At 35.4% G+C, this 17530-nt stretch overlaps 1 protein-coding gene across 6 annotated transcripts in view; it reads right to left on the minus strand.

Annotated features, from left to right (window-relative positions):
• Positions 1-17530, minus strand: part of MEIKIN (meiotic kinetochore factor) — a 77502-nt gene that overhangs the window by 21785 nt on the left and 38187 nt on the right. For all 6 annotated transcript variants that reach the window (XR_013387622.1, XR_013387620.1, XR_013387621.1 and 3 more), the window contains 2 exons: positions 16300-16370; positions 958-1122 (listed from right to left, as the gene is read on the minus strand). Coding sequence is in view for 3 of the 6 variants with exons in the window: in XM_077911578.1 (XP_077767704.1) it covers positions 958-1122; positions 16300-16370 (236 nt within the window). In the remaining 3 variants the exon portion in view is untranslated. The remainder of the gene's footprint in view (positions 1-957; positions 1123-16299; positions 16371-17530) is intronic.

The following is a 17530-nucleotide window of genomic DNA, read 5'->3' on the forward strand; positions in this document are numbered from 1 at the left end:
GGTATTTATTATATGCTGGCAACTTTGGAACAAAACTCAGAACTTCAACATCATAGGAAAGTTTATGTTAGGTTTCTTTTTTCTTTCTTTCTTCATTTCTTTCACATTTCCTTTCCTTTCCAGCTTAATGTCTCTTAAACTAGTTGTTTGTTCAAGATGTAATATGGGATTATTAGGAAAATTTGTATCAAAAAAAATGTTATGGGTATATTTACCTAGTACACTGAATATGTCAGCTGTCTAATATATTAGTTATTTAATCTTTTAACTTCTTCATCTGAACAATGGGGATTATTCTACCCCTAGGGATTATTGTCCAAAGATTACAAATAATATATGTAAAGAGAACCTACGGTGCCTATAGAGTAGGAGATACACAGTGATTGCTATTATTTACCATTGTGGCTGCCATGGAGGTGCTCTGGTCAGACCTCCTTGAACAAAGAAGCTGCTGTTAGCTGACAGCTACTTGCCCCCTCCACCCCCTAGCCCCTGCCCCGCATTGCAGCTTTTCTGGAATCTGCTTCAGCTTTCAGGTTGAGGCCATCATCTTCTAGGCAACCCTCAGCCAACGTTTGAGCATAGGAATCAATGTAAGAATCCTGTAATGGATCATCTTTGCTCCAGATCTCACAGTGGGAGTGCTTTTGGCAAAGGGCTGAGACTATTCCTGCCCAATGCTGCTTTCTTCTTGTTCCTTTCTCTGGTATTAGTCCCTCCAGTATACTACTTGAACTCAATTCTGTCTGAATATCTTCTCCCCAGTGATCCCAAGAGACACAGTTGTTAACTGACAATCCATTAAAAATAATCTGCCTGTATACAGCTGTAAATATAAAGTTCTCTGCATTTTTTCCTTGATTTGTTAAGAAGTTATGTATATCTATATCTTCCCAATAAGTACATTTTCTTGATATAGGCTCATCAAGAATTAGTTAATAGAAGGTCAGTGCTTACCAATGCAGGTTCCAGGGGTTGAGAAAATGGAACTTTGGTAATTGATCTACCTGCGTTGGTTTCAATAACAGACCTCTGGTGAGATGAAGGAATCTTGATTTTTAGATGATGAAAACTTAACTTTGTTTGAAAATTTGTATCTCTAGGTTCAGGACCTTTTTCAGGCTGAAATAAATTCATAATCATGAAATGCACTCTACAATACTATAAAAACATTTGTTGCACTTCTCAGATGTCTTATTTTATTGTGATAAAAATGTTATAATTATAATTAAAATAGGGCATATATAAATCATATACACATATAAATTTATATATATAATTCTATCATTATTCCCTCAACTTGAAAAAGTTTTCAACTTAAAGATAAATATTTTTGTAAAAAACGTAAGGCTTTCTATACATTAAAAAATAAAATCTATTGAAAGACAAAACAACTTAAAATACACACAACTCAAAAAATTTCCCTACCACGTTTAAAGTAGTATCTCCCAGTGTTCTGTAAAAAAATTTGATAGAGATCTATCTGTCATTAGTTAAAACTAAATTTTAGAAAAAAACATCAAATACATTTGCAAATACATTTGTAAATGTATTTATTATGTAATAATCTTCATTTAAGAGACCAAAAGTACTCTCTAAGACATTGGGAAGCTGCAACTACAAGAAAGTGTGCTGCTTTACCAATTAATCCCTGCACTGAAAATTGCAGACTGCTGAGTGACTACTTGTCCTATGTACCTTGCTCAGGGCTTCTGAGATGTATTTATAATAGTATTCCCAGTTTACATATATTCAATATAACTGAGAAGACGTGATTTGAGTTGAGTCCTGAAAGAATGACAGTATTTTGAGTTGCGGCTGAGGGTATAAAGAGAAGGTAGAAAGAAGGGAGGTAGAGGAAGGAAGGAAAAGAAGGAAAGAAGGATAGAAGGAAGGAAGGGAGGCAGCCAGCCAAGGAACTATCAGGTTCATTCTAAGCAAAGAAAAGAGTAAAGGTATACAGCAAAGAGCAAAGTACTTATGGGCATCTACTGGTCCATTTCTCTCATGTGTGCCTTGCACACAGCTATTTCTCTCACTCCTGTCATTATGCTCAGTAATTTCATTACACAAGTTGATAATCCATCTAGCCAACTGGACTAGTTGCTTGACTTCTGCATTTTCAATAACATTTTCCCCTCATGGGATTTTAGTCACTCTGTAATCAATATAGCTTTTTATCATCAACAGAAATTACAGAATCACTAATCTGGATAGTTTCTTATATCCTTCCAATCCCTGTTCAATTATATTCATGATCTAAACTCATCCCTCAATGAAATCTCCAACTGACTGAGCCTACCATTTATCTTCATACATTATCCTTCTCCTGTAATTCCTTCCTCATCTACCACCATCCATCATTGTCATTATCTCTTTCTCCTTCTATCACAGGTGTCTGACAAATCCCCAATGCCAGATGACTCCTCATATCAATATCCTCTATATGTCCACTGCAACTAAGTGCTGGGAAAATCATGCAGTCAGGCATATCAAAGTCACCACAAACTCAAAAGGAGCAACCACAGAGTGGCAATTCTTCTACACTTCTCTAGCTTCTCATGATTATTTCATTCTCATCCCATTTTCCTTAAACCTCTAGCCTCCTTCCCTCTACCATTCTCAACTGACAGTCTTACCTCACACTGCCCCACAACAATAGAAGCAATCAAACAGATGTGACCACTTAGGACTCAATTTTGGGTGCCTGGTACAAACTAAAAATGTGGGGCCTTTTGTTTAAAAAAAAAAAAAAACTAAAAACTAAAAAGAAAATAAAAATAAAAATAAAAATAAAATAAAATAAAAAACTATTAAAACTGTCAAGGCAAAAAAAAAACTGTCAAGGCAACAGAAGAGCATTAAATGAAGTGTGAGATCCTTCTAAGCACAAAGTCATGTGCTACCACTACATTTACAAATACAGCACAATGGTAATATCACTCCTCTTTTACTTTTTTTAAAGACTTTATTTATTTATTCACAAGAGACACAGAGAGGCAGAGACATAGGCAGAGGGAGGAGAAGTAGGCTCCGTGCAGGGAGCTCGATGTGGGACTCAGACTCCAGGATCCTAAGACTCCAGGATCATGCCCTGAGCCAAAGGGCAATTGCTAAGCCATCCAGGCGTCCCAATCACTCCTCTTTTAAAGGCCAGTCCTTTAAAAAGTCCTTGTATTTTGGATCCCATCTTTCCTCATCTTTTCAAAGACTTCCCTCTTCCACATAATAGTATATGGAATTTGTTGAGATTTTCTTAAACTGCTTTATTGAGATATAATTCACATACCATAAAGCTCACCCATTTTTAAAAGTAAAATTCAACAGTTTTTAGTATATTCATTTTTAATTTTTATTTATCTTTTTTATTTAAATTCTAGTTAACATACAATGCAATATTGGTTTCTGGAGTAGAATTCCACGATTCATCAATTACCTATATCACCCAGTGCTCATCAAAAGAAGTGCCCTCTTTAATACCCATCAGACATCTAGCCCATCCTCCACCCCTTCCCTCCATCAACCCTCTGTTTGTTCTCTATTGTTAAGAGTCACTAACAGCTTGTTTCCTTCTCTCCTTTTTTCTTCGTTTCCCCCTTCCCATATATTCATCTGATTTCTTACTTAAATTCCACATATGAGTGAGATCATATAGTATTTCTTTCCCTGACTTATTTTGTTTAGCATGATACACTCTAGTTCCATCCATGTGATTGCAAATGGCAAGATTTCATCCTTTATGATGGCTAATATTCCATTTTGTGTGTGCGTGTGTGTGTGTACCAAATCTTCTTTATGCATTCATCAGTCGATGGATGTTTAGTCTCTTTCCATAATTTGACTTGTTGATAACACTGCTAAAAACACTGGAGTGCACGTACTCCCTTAAATCTGTATTTTTGTATCCTCTGGGAAAATACCTGGTAATGCACTTGCTGGATCATTGAGTAGTTCTACTTTTAACTTTTTTAGGAACCTTCAAACTGTTGTCCAGTGTGGCTGCACCAGTTTGCATTCCCATGAACAGTGCACAAGGATTCCCCTTTCTTTGCATCCTTGCCAACACCTGTTGTTTCTTGTACTAATTTTAGCCATTCTGACAGGTGTCAGATGATATCTCATCATGGTTTTGATTTGTATTTCCCTGATGATGAGTGATGTTGAGTGTCTTTTCCTGTGTCTATCAGCCACCTGGATGTCTTCTTTGGAAAAGTGTCTATTCATGTCTTTTGCCCATTTCTTAATTGGATTATTTGTTTTCTGGGTGTTTAATAAGTTCTTTATAGATTTTGGATACTAACCCTTTATAAGATATGTCATTTGCAAATATCTTTTCCCATTTTTTAAACCCCGCTGTGCAAAAGCTTTTTACCTTGATGAAGTCCCAATAGTTCATTTTTGCTTTTGTTTCCCTTGCCTCCAGTGAACTCAAGTAAGAAGTTGCTACTACAGCCAAGCTCAAAGAGATTTCTGCCTGTGTTCTCCTCTAGGATTTTGATGCTTTCCTATCTCACATTTAGGTCTTTCATCCATTTTGAATTTATTTTTCTGTATAGTGTAAAAAAGTGGTCCAGTTTCATTCTTTTGCATGTCACTGTCTTGTCTTCCCAACACCATTTGTTGAAGAGACTGTCTTGTTTCCATTGGATATTCTTTCCTGCTTTGTTGAAGATTAGTTGACCATATAGTTGTGGATCCATTTCTGAGTTCTCTATTCTCTTCTATTCATCTATATGTCTGTTTTTGTGCCAGTACCATACTGTCTTTATGACTACAGCTTTCTAATACAGCTTAAAATATAGAATCATGATGCCTCCATGATGTTTTTCTTTTTTTTTTTTTAAGATTTTATTTATTTATTCATGAGAGACACAGACTGAGAGAGAGAGGCAGAGACATAGGCAGAGGGAGAAGCAGGCTCCTCACAGGGAGCCCGATGCAGGACCTGATCCCGGATCCTGGGATCACAACCTGAGTCAAAGGCAGGTGCCCAACCGCTGAGCCACGCAGGGATCCCTGTTTTTCTTTTTCAGAATTGCTTTGGCTATTCCAGGACTTTTGCAGTTCCATACATATTTTAGGATTGTTCTAGCTCTGTGAAAAATGCTGGTGGTATATTGATAGGGATTGGAGTAAATGTGTAGATTCCTTTGGGTGATATACACATTTAAACAATGTGTGTTTTCCCAATCCATGAACATGAAGAGTGGTCGCTTTCCTACTTGTAGACTTGCAGGTTTTGTTCTTGAAGGACTGATTTCTTGGGTGCTCAGAAACATTTGATAACTACCTAGCTATATTAGAGGAACAAGACAAGGTTAGAGTCCCCCTAATCCTCTGCCATCTTAACTCCTCCTCCACCACAGCCTAATTTTAGAATATTTTGTTCCCTCTAAAAGAAACTTCATAACCTGTAGAAGTAAATCTCAATTTCACCCCAGCAGACTTACATAACCACTAATCTGTGTTTTTCTTTATTTGCCTACCCTGGAATTATATAATACGTGGTCTTTTCTGACTAGTTTTGTTTTCAAGGTTCATGGAAGTTGTAGGATGCAATAGTTGTTATTATTATAATTTGTTACTGTCTATCCTGTCAATTATAGTCATAATGGATATGAAGTAATATCTCATTACGGTTTTGATTTGCATTTCCCTAATGACAAATAATACTAAGCATCTTTTCATGTGCTTATTAGCCATTTGTATATCTTGTCTGGAGAAATATAGGGAAGTTCTTACACACCAGCATCCTGAAGATGATAAAACTAGTCAGGAAGAAATACTTGCTAGAAACACAGCTTTTGAGAAGAAACAGGTCATACAAGCGCATAAGAAATGACATTAACTGCAAGATGCGACATATTTAAATTACAGGATCCTTGATTTGTATAGACATCTGTGTGTGTGTGTGTGTGTGTGTGTGTGTGTGTTGTACATGTGTACATGAATTCATGGAGAGTGAAACTGAGGAAGTTTGCACATAAGCAGGAAAGGGAAGTGTAACTAACGGCTAACTAGGAGTCACTTAGACAAAGTGAAGAAGCATGGAAAAAATAAACAGAATGTATGGGGAAGATGTTTTATTGTTTTAGGCAAAAGAAGTGAAATTAAGGTCAATTTCAACTAGATCTCTAGGTTGCAGGAGCTCCAGTTGCCTAGTGGGTTACATTCAGCTATCCCCTCTTCCTCACTTCCATTATTCCATTAGCCCTAAAAAATGATTTAGTATATTCTGTATTTAAAACACGCAAAAAATATTTCCTCTGACCCTGCCTCTCCTTCTAGTTATTGTGCTTTTTCTTAATTTCGTTTCAGAGTCAAGCTCTATGTATAGTCATTACTTCCTCACTTTCTTTTCCCCCACCTTTATTGAGGGAAAATTGACAAATATAATTGTATATATTTTAAGTGTAAAAGTAATGATATGATATACATAAAAATGCCAAATGATAATCAAAACCAAGATAATTAACATATCTACCATCTGACATATTAGTTTTGTGTGTATATGGCGAGAAAGCTTAAGATCTACTCTCAGTAACTTTCAAGTATATAATACTGTATTGTTATCATCACAATGCTGTACATTTTAGATCTTCAGAACTTATTTTCCTTATAACAGAAAATTTGTTGTTTTTTTTTGAAAATTTGTACTTTTTGACCTACATCTCTCCACTTCCCAAGACCCCAAGACCCTGGCAACTACCATTCTATTTTCTATTCCCTGTTTCTATGAAATTGGCTTTGTTTTGTCTTTTGTTTTTTAGGATTACACATATAAGTGATGCCATGCAATATTTGTCTTTCTCTGGTTTATTTCATTTAACATAATGTCCTCCAGGTTCATATTTGTGGTTGTAAATGGAAGATTCTCTTCTTTGTGACTTAATATTCCATTATCTTTATCTATATCTATACCATACTTTCTTTATCCATTCATCCATTGAAGGACATTTAGGCTGTTTCCATATTTTGGTTATTGTGAATAATGCTGTAGTAAACATGGGAAAGCAGATATCTATCTGCTTGAGATACTGATTTCATTTCCTTTTTCCTTTGGAAGTAAGACTACAGGATCACATGGTAGTTCTATTTTTTTTTTTTTTTTTTGAGGAGACACCATATGGTTCTCCATAATATTTGTACCAATTTACAGTCCACTAACAGTATTTAAGGATTCCCTTTTCTGCACATCTTTGCCAACATCTGTTATCTCTTGTCTTTCTGATAGTAGTTATCTTTACAGGTGTCATTTGTGGTTTGCATTTGCATTTGTCTGATTACTAATGATATTCTGCACCTTTTCATGTACTTTTTGACAGTGTGTAAATCTTCTTCAGGAGACTGTCTATTCAGGCATTTTGCCTGTTTTTTAATGGTATTATTTGCTTCTTTTGGCACTGAGTTGTACAGGCAGGTTCTTTAACTATTTTGAATATTAACTCCTTATAAGATAAGTGATTTACAAATATTTTCTTCCATTTTGTAGCTTGCTTTTTCAACTTAATAATTAATTCCTTTGCTATGCAGAAGCTCTTTAGTTTAATGTAGTCTCACTTGTTTATTTTAGTTCTTCTTGCATGTTCTTTTGGTATCTTATCAAAGAAATCATTGCCAAGACCAATGTCAAGAAGGATTCTCCCTATGTTTTCTTCTAGGAGTTTTATGGTTTCAGATCTTACATTTAAGTTCTTAATCCATTTTGACTTAATTTTTTGAGTGGTATAAAAATGGGGTCCTGTATCATTTTTTTGCATTTAGATATCCAACTTTCCCATTAGCATTTATTGAAGAAATTATCCCTTCCCCAGTTTGTGTTCTTGGCTCCTTTGTCAAAAATCAGTTGGCTGTATACACATGGATTTATTTCTGTTCTCTCTATTCTGTTCTACTGGTCTAAGTGCCTCTTTTTATGCCAGTACCATATGTTTCCATTTCTGCAGCTCTGAAACATATTTTGAAACCAAGAAATGTGATACTTTTCAGCTTTGTTCTTTCTCAAGATTGGTTTGGCTATTTAGAGTCTTATGTGGTTCCATACAAATTTTAGGATTCTTTTTCTATTTCTGAGAAAAATGTGATTGGAACTTTGAAAGAGATTACACTGGCTCTGTAGATTGCTTTGAGTAGGATGGACATTTTCATAATATTAATTCATCCAATCTAAAAACGTGGGATATCTTTCCATTTATTTGTATCTTCCTCAATTCTTTCATCAATGATTAGAGTTTACAGTATACAGGTCTTTTATCTTCTTGGTTAAATTTATATCTAAGTATTTTACTGTTTTTGATGAGATTCTGGATGGGAGTTTTAAAGGAAAAACCACAGTCTTCCCTCTGGTGAATTTTTCTCTTGTGAGTGTCCTTTACTACTCACACTTCAGTACTTCTGGTTACTAAATGTGTTTGGCAGTTTCCCCACAACCAGAAAATTTCGGCAACACCAGCTAGGTGTCCTACAATTCAACTCAACTCTAACACTGTCTACCTGGAGATGGGGTCAGATCCCATAGGTTAGGGGTTCAGTCCCACAAGACTGCTCCCACCCTGCTTCAGATGCCAATCACAAGTAGTAGGTCCCTAGATTATCCTCAACTTCTGTACAATTTGCTAAAAATTGGAAGCCTCCATCACCCCATCCTCAGGTTCAAATAATTTGCTAGAACAGCTCATATAGCCCAGGGAAACACTTACTTACATTTACTAATTTATTAAAGGATATGATAAAGGATACATAGAATGAGGTTTGCGAGGGTCTTGAGTTAGGAACATTTGCCACCATGGAGTTCTGCTCTGTCACCCTCCCAAAATGGTTGTGTTCCTCAATCTAGAAGCTCTCTAAATCCCCTATTATTGGAATTTGTATGGAGGTTTCCTCATGTAGGCATAATCAGTAACTAACTTTATCCCAGTCCCTTTCCCCTCTTTAGAGAAGGGGGTGGCTGGGTTGAAATTTTCAAGCATCTAATTATGGCTTGATCTTTCTGATGACCAACCTCTACCCAGGAGCCAACTAGGAGTCCACTCAGAGTTGTTGCATGACCAAAAGATCCTCTAGTATTTTTTTAAAGATTTATTTATTTATTAAAGAGAGAGAGAGAGAGCAGGCAGGGACAGAGAGTCCCAAGCAGACTTCACACTGAGCATGGAGCTGATGTGGGGCTTGATCTCACAATCCCAAGATCAAGACCTGAGCCAAAACCAAGAGTGGGCACCAAACGGACTGTGCCACCCAGGTACCCCAAAAAGATCCTCTAGTATTCTTATCAATTAGGAATTGGAAGGATTTTAGGAGCCCTGTGTGAGGGATGAGGCAAAAAACACTAAATAATAAAACAAGAGATGCTCCTGGTGTTCTTATCACTTAGGAAATTACAAGTGTTTAAGAGCCCTATGCCAGGAAATGGGGACAGAAACCAATGTATATTTTTTCTCTTATCTCACAGAATTGCTTCATAATTTGTTTCAAACAGTTTCATGCTAGTGTATAGAAACACAACAGATTTTTGTATGTTGATTTTGTATTCTAGAACTTTACTAAATTTATTTATTCTGGCAGTTTTTCAGTGAAGCCTTTAGGGTTTTCATTAAACAAGATCATGCCATCTACAAACAGATAATTTTGTTTCTTCATTTCTTATATGGATGATTTTTATTTCTCTCAGAGCAATTACCTAATTGCTCCGGTTAAACTTGCAGTAAGTACCATGTTGAATAGAAGTGGCAAAAGTGAACATCTTTTCTTATTCCTAATCTTAGGCAAATGGTTTTCAGCTTTTCACTGTTGAGTATGATGTAAGCCGTACACTTGTCATATATAGGCTTTATTATGTTGATGTACATTCCTTCTACACCCAATATGTTGAACAGTTCTATCATGAAAGGATGAACTTTGTCCAATGCTCTTCTGCACCTATTGAAATGATCATATGATTTTTATCCTTCATTCTGTTAATGTGGGTTATTATATTAATTGACTTTATGTTGAACTATCCTTGTATCTCAGGGATAAATCCTATTTGATCATGGCATATAATCTTTTCATCATGCTCTTGAATTTGGTTTGCTAGTATTTTGTTGAGGATATTTACATCTATTGTTTATTAGGGATATTGGTCTGTGATTTTCTTTTCTTTCAGTGTTTTTTTAAAATTTTATTTATTTATTCATGAAAGACTCAAAGAGAGAGAGAGAGAATGAGGCAGAGACACAGACAGAGAGGGAGAAGCAGGCTCCATGCAGGGAGTCCGATGCAGGACTCGATCCCAGGACTCAAGGATCATGACCTGAGCCGAAGGCAGACGCTCAACCACAGAGCCACCAAGGTGTCCTTCTTTCAGTGTTGTTGCCTGGATTTGGCGTCACAGTAATTCTGGCCTTGTAAAATGAGTTTGGAAGTGTTCCTTCCTCTTCAATTTCTTAGAAAAGTTAAAGAAGGATTGGAATTAATTCTTCTTTAAACATTTGGTAGACTTCACCAGCGAAGTCATCTGGTCCCTTTTATTTGCTGGGTGGTTTATTATTACTGATTCAATTTCCTTGCTTTTTATTGTCTGTTCAAATTTTCTATTACTTCATGATTTAGTCTTGGTAAGTTTCTGTTTCTAGGAATTTATCCATATCTTCTAAGTTGTCTAATTTGTTGGTATATAATTATTTATAGTAGCCTGATATGTTTCTTTGTATTTCTGTGGTATGAACCATAATGTCTCCTCTTTCATTTATAATTTTGTTAATGAGCCAATTCTTTCTTTTTTAGACTAGATAAAAGTTTTTCAATTGTTTATCTTTTAATAAAACCAACTCTTACTGAGGTGGGCACTTGACGGGATGAGCACTGGGTGTTATTCTATATGTTGGCAAATTGAACACCAATAAAAAATAAATTTATGAATAAAAAAAACCCCAACTCTTAGTTTTGTTAATGATTCTTTTTGTCTTTTTAATCTCTATTTCATTTATTTCTTATTCTTGTTTTCTTCTGCTTTGGACTTTGTTCTTTTTCTAATTCCTTCCCATATAAGGTTAGGTTGCATGTTTGAGATCCTAAATTTTTCTTAATATGGATATTTGTCACAACAAAGTTCCCTCTTAGGTTACTTTTGCAGCATCCCATAAGTTTTGGTATGTTGTATTTCCATTTTCATTTGTCTCAAGATTTTTTTTTGATAGCTCTTGATTTCTTCTTTGACTCATTAGTTGTTCACAAATGTACTGTTTAATTTTCACGTATTTGTGAATTTTTCTCCTTTCCTTGTTATAAATTTCTATTATCACACCATATGTCAGAAAAGATACATGACATAATTTCAATCTTCTTAACTTTGTTAAAACTTGTTTGGTGATGCAACATGTGATCTATCCTGGAGCATGTTCCATGTACACTGACAAGAATGTGGATTCCACTGTTGTTGAATGAAACGTTCGTTATATGTGTGTTAGGTCCACTTGGTCTAAATTGTTCAAATCCATTATCTCCTCGATGATTTTCTGTATGGATATTCTATGTATTGTTGAATAGTAAGGTATTAAAGTATTCTACTACTATTGCACTGTTGTCTATTTCTGCCTTCAGACTTGTTAATGACTATTTAATATATTTAGGTGCTTCGGTATTGGATGTTTATATATTTACAACTGTTATACCCTGTTGATGAATTGGCCCCTTTATCATTATGTAATAACATTGTCTCTTATTATAGCTTTTAACTTAAAACCTATTTTGTCTGATATATTAAGTATAACTACTCCTGATCTATCTCTTCTATTTTCCACTACCATGGAATAATTTTTTCCATACCTTCACTTTTAGCTTAATTGTCTTTAAACCTTAAGCAAATCTATAAGACACCAGGGTGGCTCAGTTGGTTAAGTGTATGATTCTTGATCTCAACATCATGAGTTCAAGGCTGCTGCTCACAAAATAAAACAAAACTTAAATGAATCTCTTGTAGGCAGCATATAGGCATATAGTTGGGCTATTTTCTTATTCTCCCACTTTTTGTCTTTTAAATGGCAAATTTAAATCATTTAACTTAAAGTAATTCTTGATAGATAAGAACTTATTGATAGTAAGGACTATCATCATTTTTTAATTGCTTTCTGGTTGTTCTGTACATGCTTTATTCTTATCTTCCTTTCTTGCTGTCTTTGTGAATTGATTTTTTTTTTTTTTTTGTAGTGGTGTGCTTTGCCTTTTTTCTCTTTACCATGTGTACGTCTCTTTAAGACTTGTGCTTTGGATTGCCATAGGGCTTTCAAAATAGTTAGGATGGTCTATTTTAAGGTGATAATTTCAATTGCATAAAAATGTCCTACATATTTACTCCCCATCTCCACATATGTTTTATGTAGTTGGTATCCAAATTTAGTTCTTTTTATATTTTATATTTCCTTCTTTTCTGTTAACTTTTCAATCTATTCCAATCTGGCTTGCCTCTCAGCAGTCCACTAAAATTCTTACTAAAGTCGGTTTCCTTCTTGACTCTGAATGCAACTGACTTTTTAAAATTTAATGAATTCTTTAATAGAAGTTTGAGTTTCACAGCAAAATTGAGCAAAATGTAGAGTTCCCATATAGCACTTGACCCTACATGTACAACCTCCCTTATTTAACATAATGTACCACAGTGCTACATTTATTAAGATAGTTAAACCTATACTGACATGTTATTTTCCTTCTCCCTGAAAAACTTCCTTTAATATTTTTTAAAGGCAAGCCTACTGGCAACAAATTATAATTTTTGTTCACATTAGAAAGTCATTAATTCTACTTCACAATTTCATGGGTATAGAATTCTACATTGGTGGGTTCTTCTCTCAGGACTTTAAATATTTCTCTTCACTCTTCTTGCATGATGGTTTCTATGGAGAGATCTGTAATTTTTACCTCTGCTCTATTTCTATAAACAAGGTGTTTTTTTCCCTCTGGCTTCTTTCAAGATTTTTTTCTTTATGTTTGAATATGATAAATCTAGGTATAGTTTTGAAAGCATTTATCCTGCTTGGTGTTCTCTGAATTTCCTGAATCCATTGTTTGGTATCTAACATTAATTTTAGGAAATTCTCAGTCATTATTGCTTCAAACATTGTTTCTGTTCCTTTCTCTATTTCTTCTCTTTCTGGAATTTCAATTATGTGTATGTCATACTTTTTGTAGTTGTTCCACATTTTTTTAATATTCTGTTCTCTTTTTTTCAGTCTTTTTTCTCTTTGCTTTTCAGATTTGGAAGCTTCTAGTGTCATATCCTCAAACTCAGGTATTCTTTCTTCAGCTATGTCCAGTCTACTAATAAATCCATCAAAGGCATTCTTCATTCTTGCTATAGTATTTTTTATCTCTAGCATTTCTTTTTTTATCTTTCTAAGAATTTTCAATTCTCTGTCTATATTATCTACTTGTTCTTGCATGTTGTCTACTTTTTCCTATAATGCATTTAGCATATTAATAATAGTTATTTAAGGGCACCTGGGTGGCTCAGTTGGTTGAGCATCTGCCTTTGGCTCAGGTCATCATCTCAGGGTCCTGGGATAGATCCCTGCATTGGGCTTCCTGGTCAGCAGGGAGTCTGCTTCTCTCTCTCTCCCTATGCCCCTCCCCCTGCTCATGTTCTCTCTCTCTCTCAAATAATTAAGATCTTTATAAAAAATAATAGTTATTTAAAATTCTGGTTTGATCATTCTAATACTACCATCACATTTGACTCTGGTTCCGATATCTATTCAGTCTCCTCAAACTGTGTTTCTTGCCTTTTAATAAGCCTTGTAATTTTTTACTAAAAGGTAGACAAGATGTACTGGGTAATGGGAACTGTGCTGAACCGGCCATTAGTAATATATTGGCAAGGTGTAAGTCATAGTGCTATGATTAGGTCTTTTTTGTTGAGCCTGTGCCGTTGGAAGGTAAAATTCAGCAGTATTTCCTAGTCCACACACCTCCTTAGGTGGGACAGGACAACTAGACAGAGCTGTATATGGGTATTTCCATTCCCCCATGTGTAAGGCTAGAGGGAGCTGGAATCAGAGTATTTTCCTTTCCTCATTTGAAAAAACAGAGGTGGCTGAAGTTGAATATTTCCCTTCCCCAAGGTAGGTTAGACTCTACTAAAACCCCAACAAGTTAGACTCTAGTGAAACATTTTCTTCTGAGGGAAGACTTTGTTAAGAACAGAATATTCTAGTATATTTCAGAACAGTTCTTTTCCCCTTCCCACTACCAAAAGCATAAGGGGATTTTTCTCAGACATGACTGTGAGATCTGGTAAAGGTCCTTCCTAAAGATAAAAAACTCACAAAAGTGTCAAGGCCCCCTGATGACTGTGTCTGTCTTGTTTTTAACCCTGAGTGGTGTCCTCACTGAGCCTCCAGCAACTCATCAAACACACCAGCACTGGCTTTCCCATCCCAGCGCTGGTTCTCTGGGAGGTTTTTGTTCAAGTGTTTTGGCTCTGATAAGTAATGATTCTCTGTATCCACCTGTCTGTTTTTCCAAGTATTAGTTCAGCACTGTGACCTATGACCTTTTTTTATCTGACATATCTAGAAAGTCTTGTTGGTTTTTAACTTTGTTCAGGTTTTTTTTTTTTTTAAGATGTATTCATTTATTTTAGAGAGAGAGTATGCAAACAGAGGATGAGAGCAGAGGGAGAGAGAATATCAAGCAGACATCACATGGATCCCAGAGCCCAAATCAGGGCTGATCCACAATCCCAAGATCACTACCCAAGCTGAAACCAAAAGTCAGACACTCAACCAAGTGTACCACCCAGGTGCCCCTATGTTCAGATTTTTACTTGTTAGGCCAGAGTGGTGACTTCTAAGTTCCTTACATGCTAGACCAGAAATTGGATGCCCTCCAATTTTGCAAAGTTCTTTATAACACTGGGATTCCAAGCAACATTCAGGATTGTTAACCACTCCCCCTTTTAGAAGTAAATGTTCTTGTCTCTTGGCTTCTATGATACTACATTCTGTTTATTTTCCTCCTTTTCTCTGTCCACTCTTTTCTACCTGAATATAGAGTATTCCAAGGAATGATCCTGGACCCTTTTCTCTTCCTCACTCTGTAGATACTCATTCTTTCTCTGGTGCTTTCATGTATTTCTATAAACTTAAAAGTATCTGTTAACACTGTATACTCCTCTTCTGCTTTCCTAATTTGCAGATTTTTATTTTAGATTTTATTTATTTATTCACAAGAGACAGAGAGAGAGTGGCAGAGACGTAGCCAGAGGGAGAAGCAGGCTCTCTACAGAAGCCCAATACGGGACTCGATCCCAGACCTAGGGATCACGCCCTAAGTCAAAAGCAGATGCTCAACCACTGAGCCACCCAGGTGTCCTTAATTTGCAGATTTATAGCCAATAGTTCTTCCACCATTTTCATTTTTGTATACTCTCAGACCTCCTGCCTCTCCTATCACTCTAAATAGCACTTTTACCCACCAAAGCTGCTTAAGACAGAAACTCAGAAGTCTTTTTTGACATCTCACTGCTACATCTTCTATCTCTAATTGATGGACTCTACAGGCAGAATTACTTTGAATTCATGCATATTTACCATCTCTCCTACAAAAAATCTTCGTCAAAGCCACCACAATCTTGCACCTAAAATATCTGAAACTTCCTACTGGATTCTAGACCTTTTCAATTTTTTTTTACCCAATGTATATAATGACAGTAAAGTGTAGTGGAAAGAATACAGGCATTTGATCCAGAAACACTGGCCACAAACTCCTCAAATATACTAATTAATATCTAAATCTCATTTTTTTCAGCTCTAAAGTAGGTGAAAACAAAGCAAAGCAAACCCAAAATTCAGCTGGTAGGAATGCTATAAGGAAAAGATATAATTTATAAAAAGTGCTTAGAATAATGGTTAGCATTGACTAGTTACTCAAAGAGTAGCTCCTGGTACATACAAAATAAAGCTCAAATTTTTCCCCAAAGACCTCTAGATTCTAGGTCTAAAGTATTAAATCACAAATTCTCCTCAGTATAAAACACTGCTCTGGTTACATAGCAAGTGTCTTATTTTTACCTTAAATTAATGTTTAATAGACATCCAATTATCCAAAAGGAATTTGGAAAAACTGTAAACTTTAATTCTCTTTCATTAAACTTATATAGAGTATATATTCATGCAACAGTAATATAATATAATTAGTAAATCTAAAAACTGTTTGAAATTATTGACTCAAATAGCTGGAAAATAATTCCTATAAAATTGTTGGTTAAAATATGTCCTGTATTAATGAAATTTATGATTTATGTAGTTATTCCACTTCAACACTTGCTTTTTTCTTTGTTTTTTCAGGGGCTGAAGGATAAGTTTTCTCAGCAAGTAAAACTTCACAAGCTGCATTATCTGTAAAGAAAAAAGATGTTTCAATATTTTAATTATCTAACCTCCATTAACTACAAGTACAGAAAACAGAACTCAAATTTGGGAAAAAAAACTCACCCTGATTTTAATGACTGTGTCTTTGAAATAGTTTTAGAAGAAAAACATATATGTCTTGAATAACCTGTTGCTATAGACAGAGCTTTACAAGAGCTCCAAGTTTCACAGGAGTAAATAAGCTCTATGTCAAATATTTACTTTTTAATTAGCACAGATAGTTGCATGTGATTAAAATTCTTCATTAATTATCCTTCCATTTCCACTCTCCTATATTTTCAGGCTCTCCCTTTATACTGCAAAATTTCGATCAGTATATACAATATGGTCAGAACTCCTTTATCTTATCAAAAACTTTATCTGCATCCCATACGCCTTCCTGCTACATCCTCTCTCTCCCTCTTCTCCATAGGCATGTTTCTTCAAAGAGCTGTCCACATATACTAACATAACTTCCTCTCCTCCTGTTTATTCCCAGACCCATAGCAATCTAGTTTCAGGGCCCACCATTATGAACAAAACCTTTTGTCCTAACTTACTGGACACTAGTACAACAAACATGAACATTTTCCCCTCTGGTCCCTTCTATGGCTCCTCTTCAGTCCTGACTCTTTTTTTTTTTTCACTCTCCAGGCTCTATCCAAGCAACTAATATCTAGTCTGCTATGTGCCAATGTTACTAAATACCACAAATTTGGCTTTTCTTTATTTTTAACACTGGTACCTTGCTTTAAGTCAACATGAGAATTCCCTTTGAATTATTTCAATAGCTTTTCAATTCAGCTATTAATGTTGAAACCAAATTCTCTTAATCATTCTCCCAACTTGCTCTGTACTCTAGTGTTCCTATTGCAAGAAATACCAACATTCATCCACTTGCTTAAACCAATTATTTTAGACTCATCTTTGACTTCCATTTTTCTCTTTTATCCAATATCCAGCATCATCAGAAAATCCCGGCACATCTGCTTTAAGTTGTATTCCAAATCAGACAACTGCTACCACTTTACTCTCATATACTATTTCCTGACCACCACAATAGTTTAACAGGGTCTCTGCTTTCACTTGCCCTCTTCGTCTATTCTCCATATGGTAGCCACAGTGATAATTCTAAAATATGTATCTAA

This window comes from Canis aureus, chromosome 10, assembly GCF_053574225.1.
Source record: "Canis aureus isolate CA01 chromosome 10, VMU_Caureus_v.1.0, whole genome shotgun sequence".
Taxonomy (NCBI): Eukaryota; Metazoa; Chordata; class Mammalia; order Carnivora; family Canidae; genus Canis; species Canis aureus.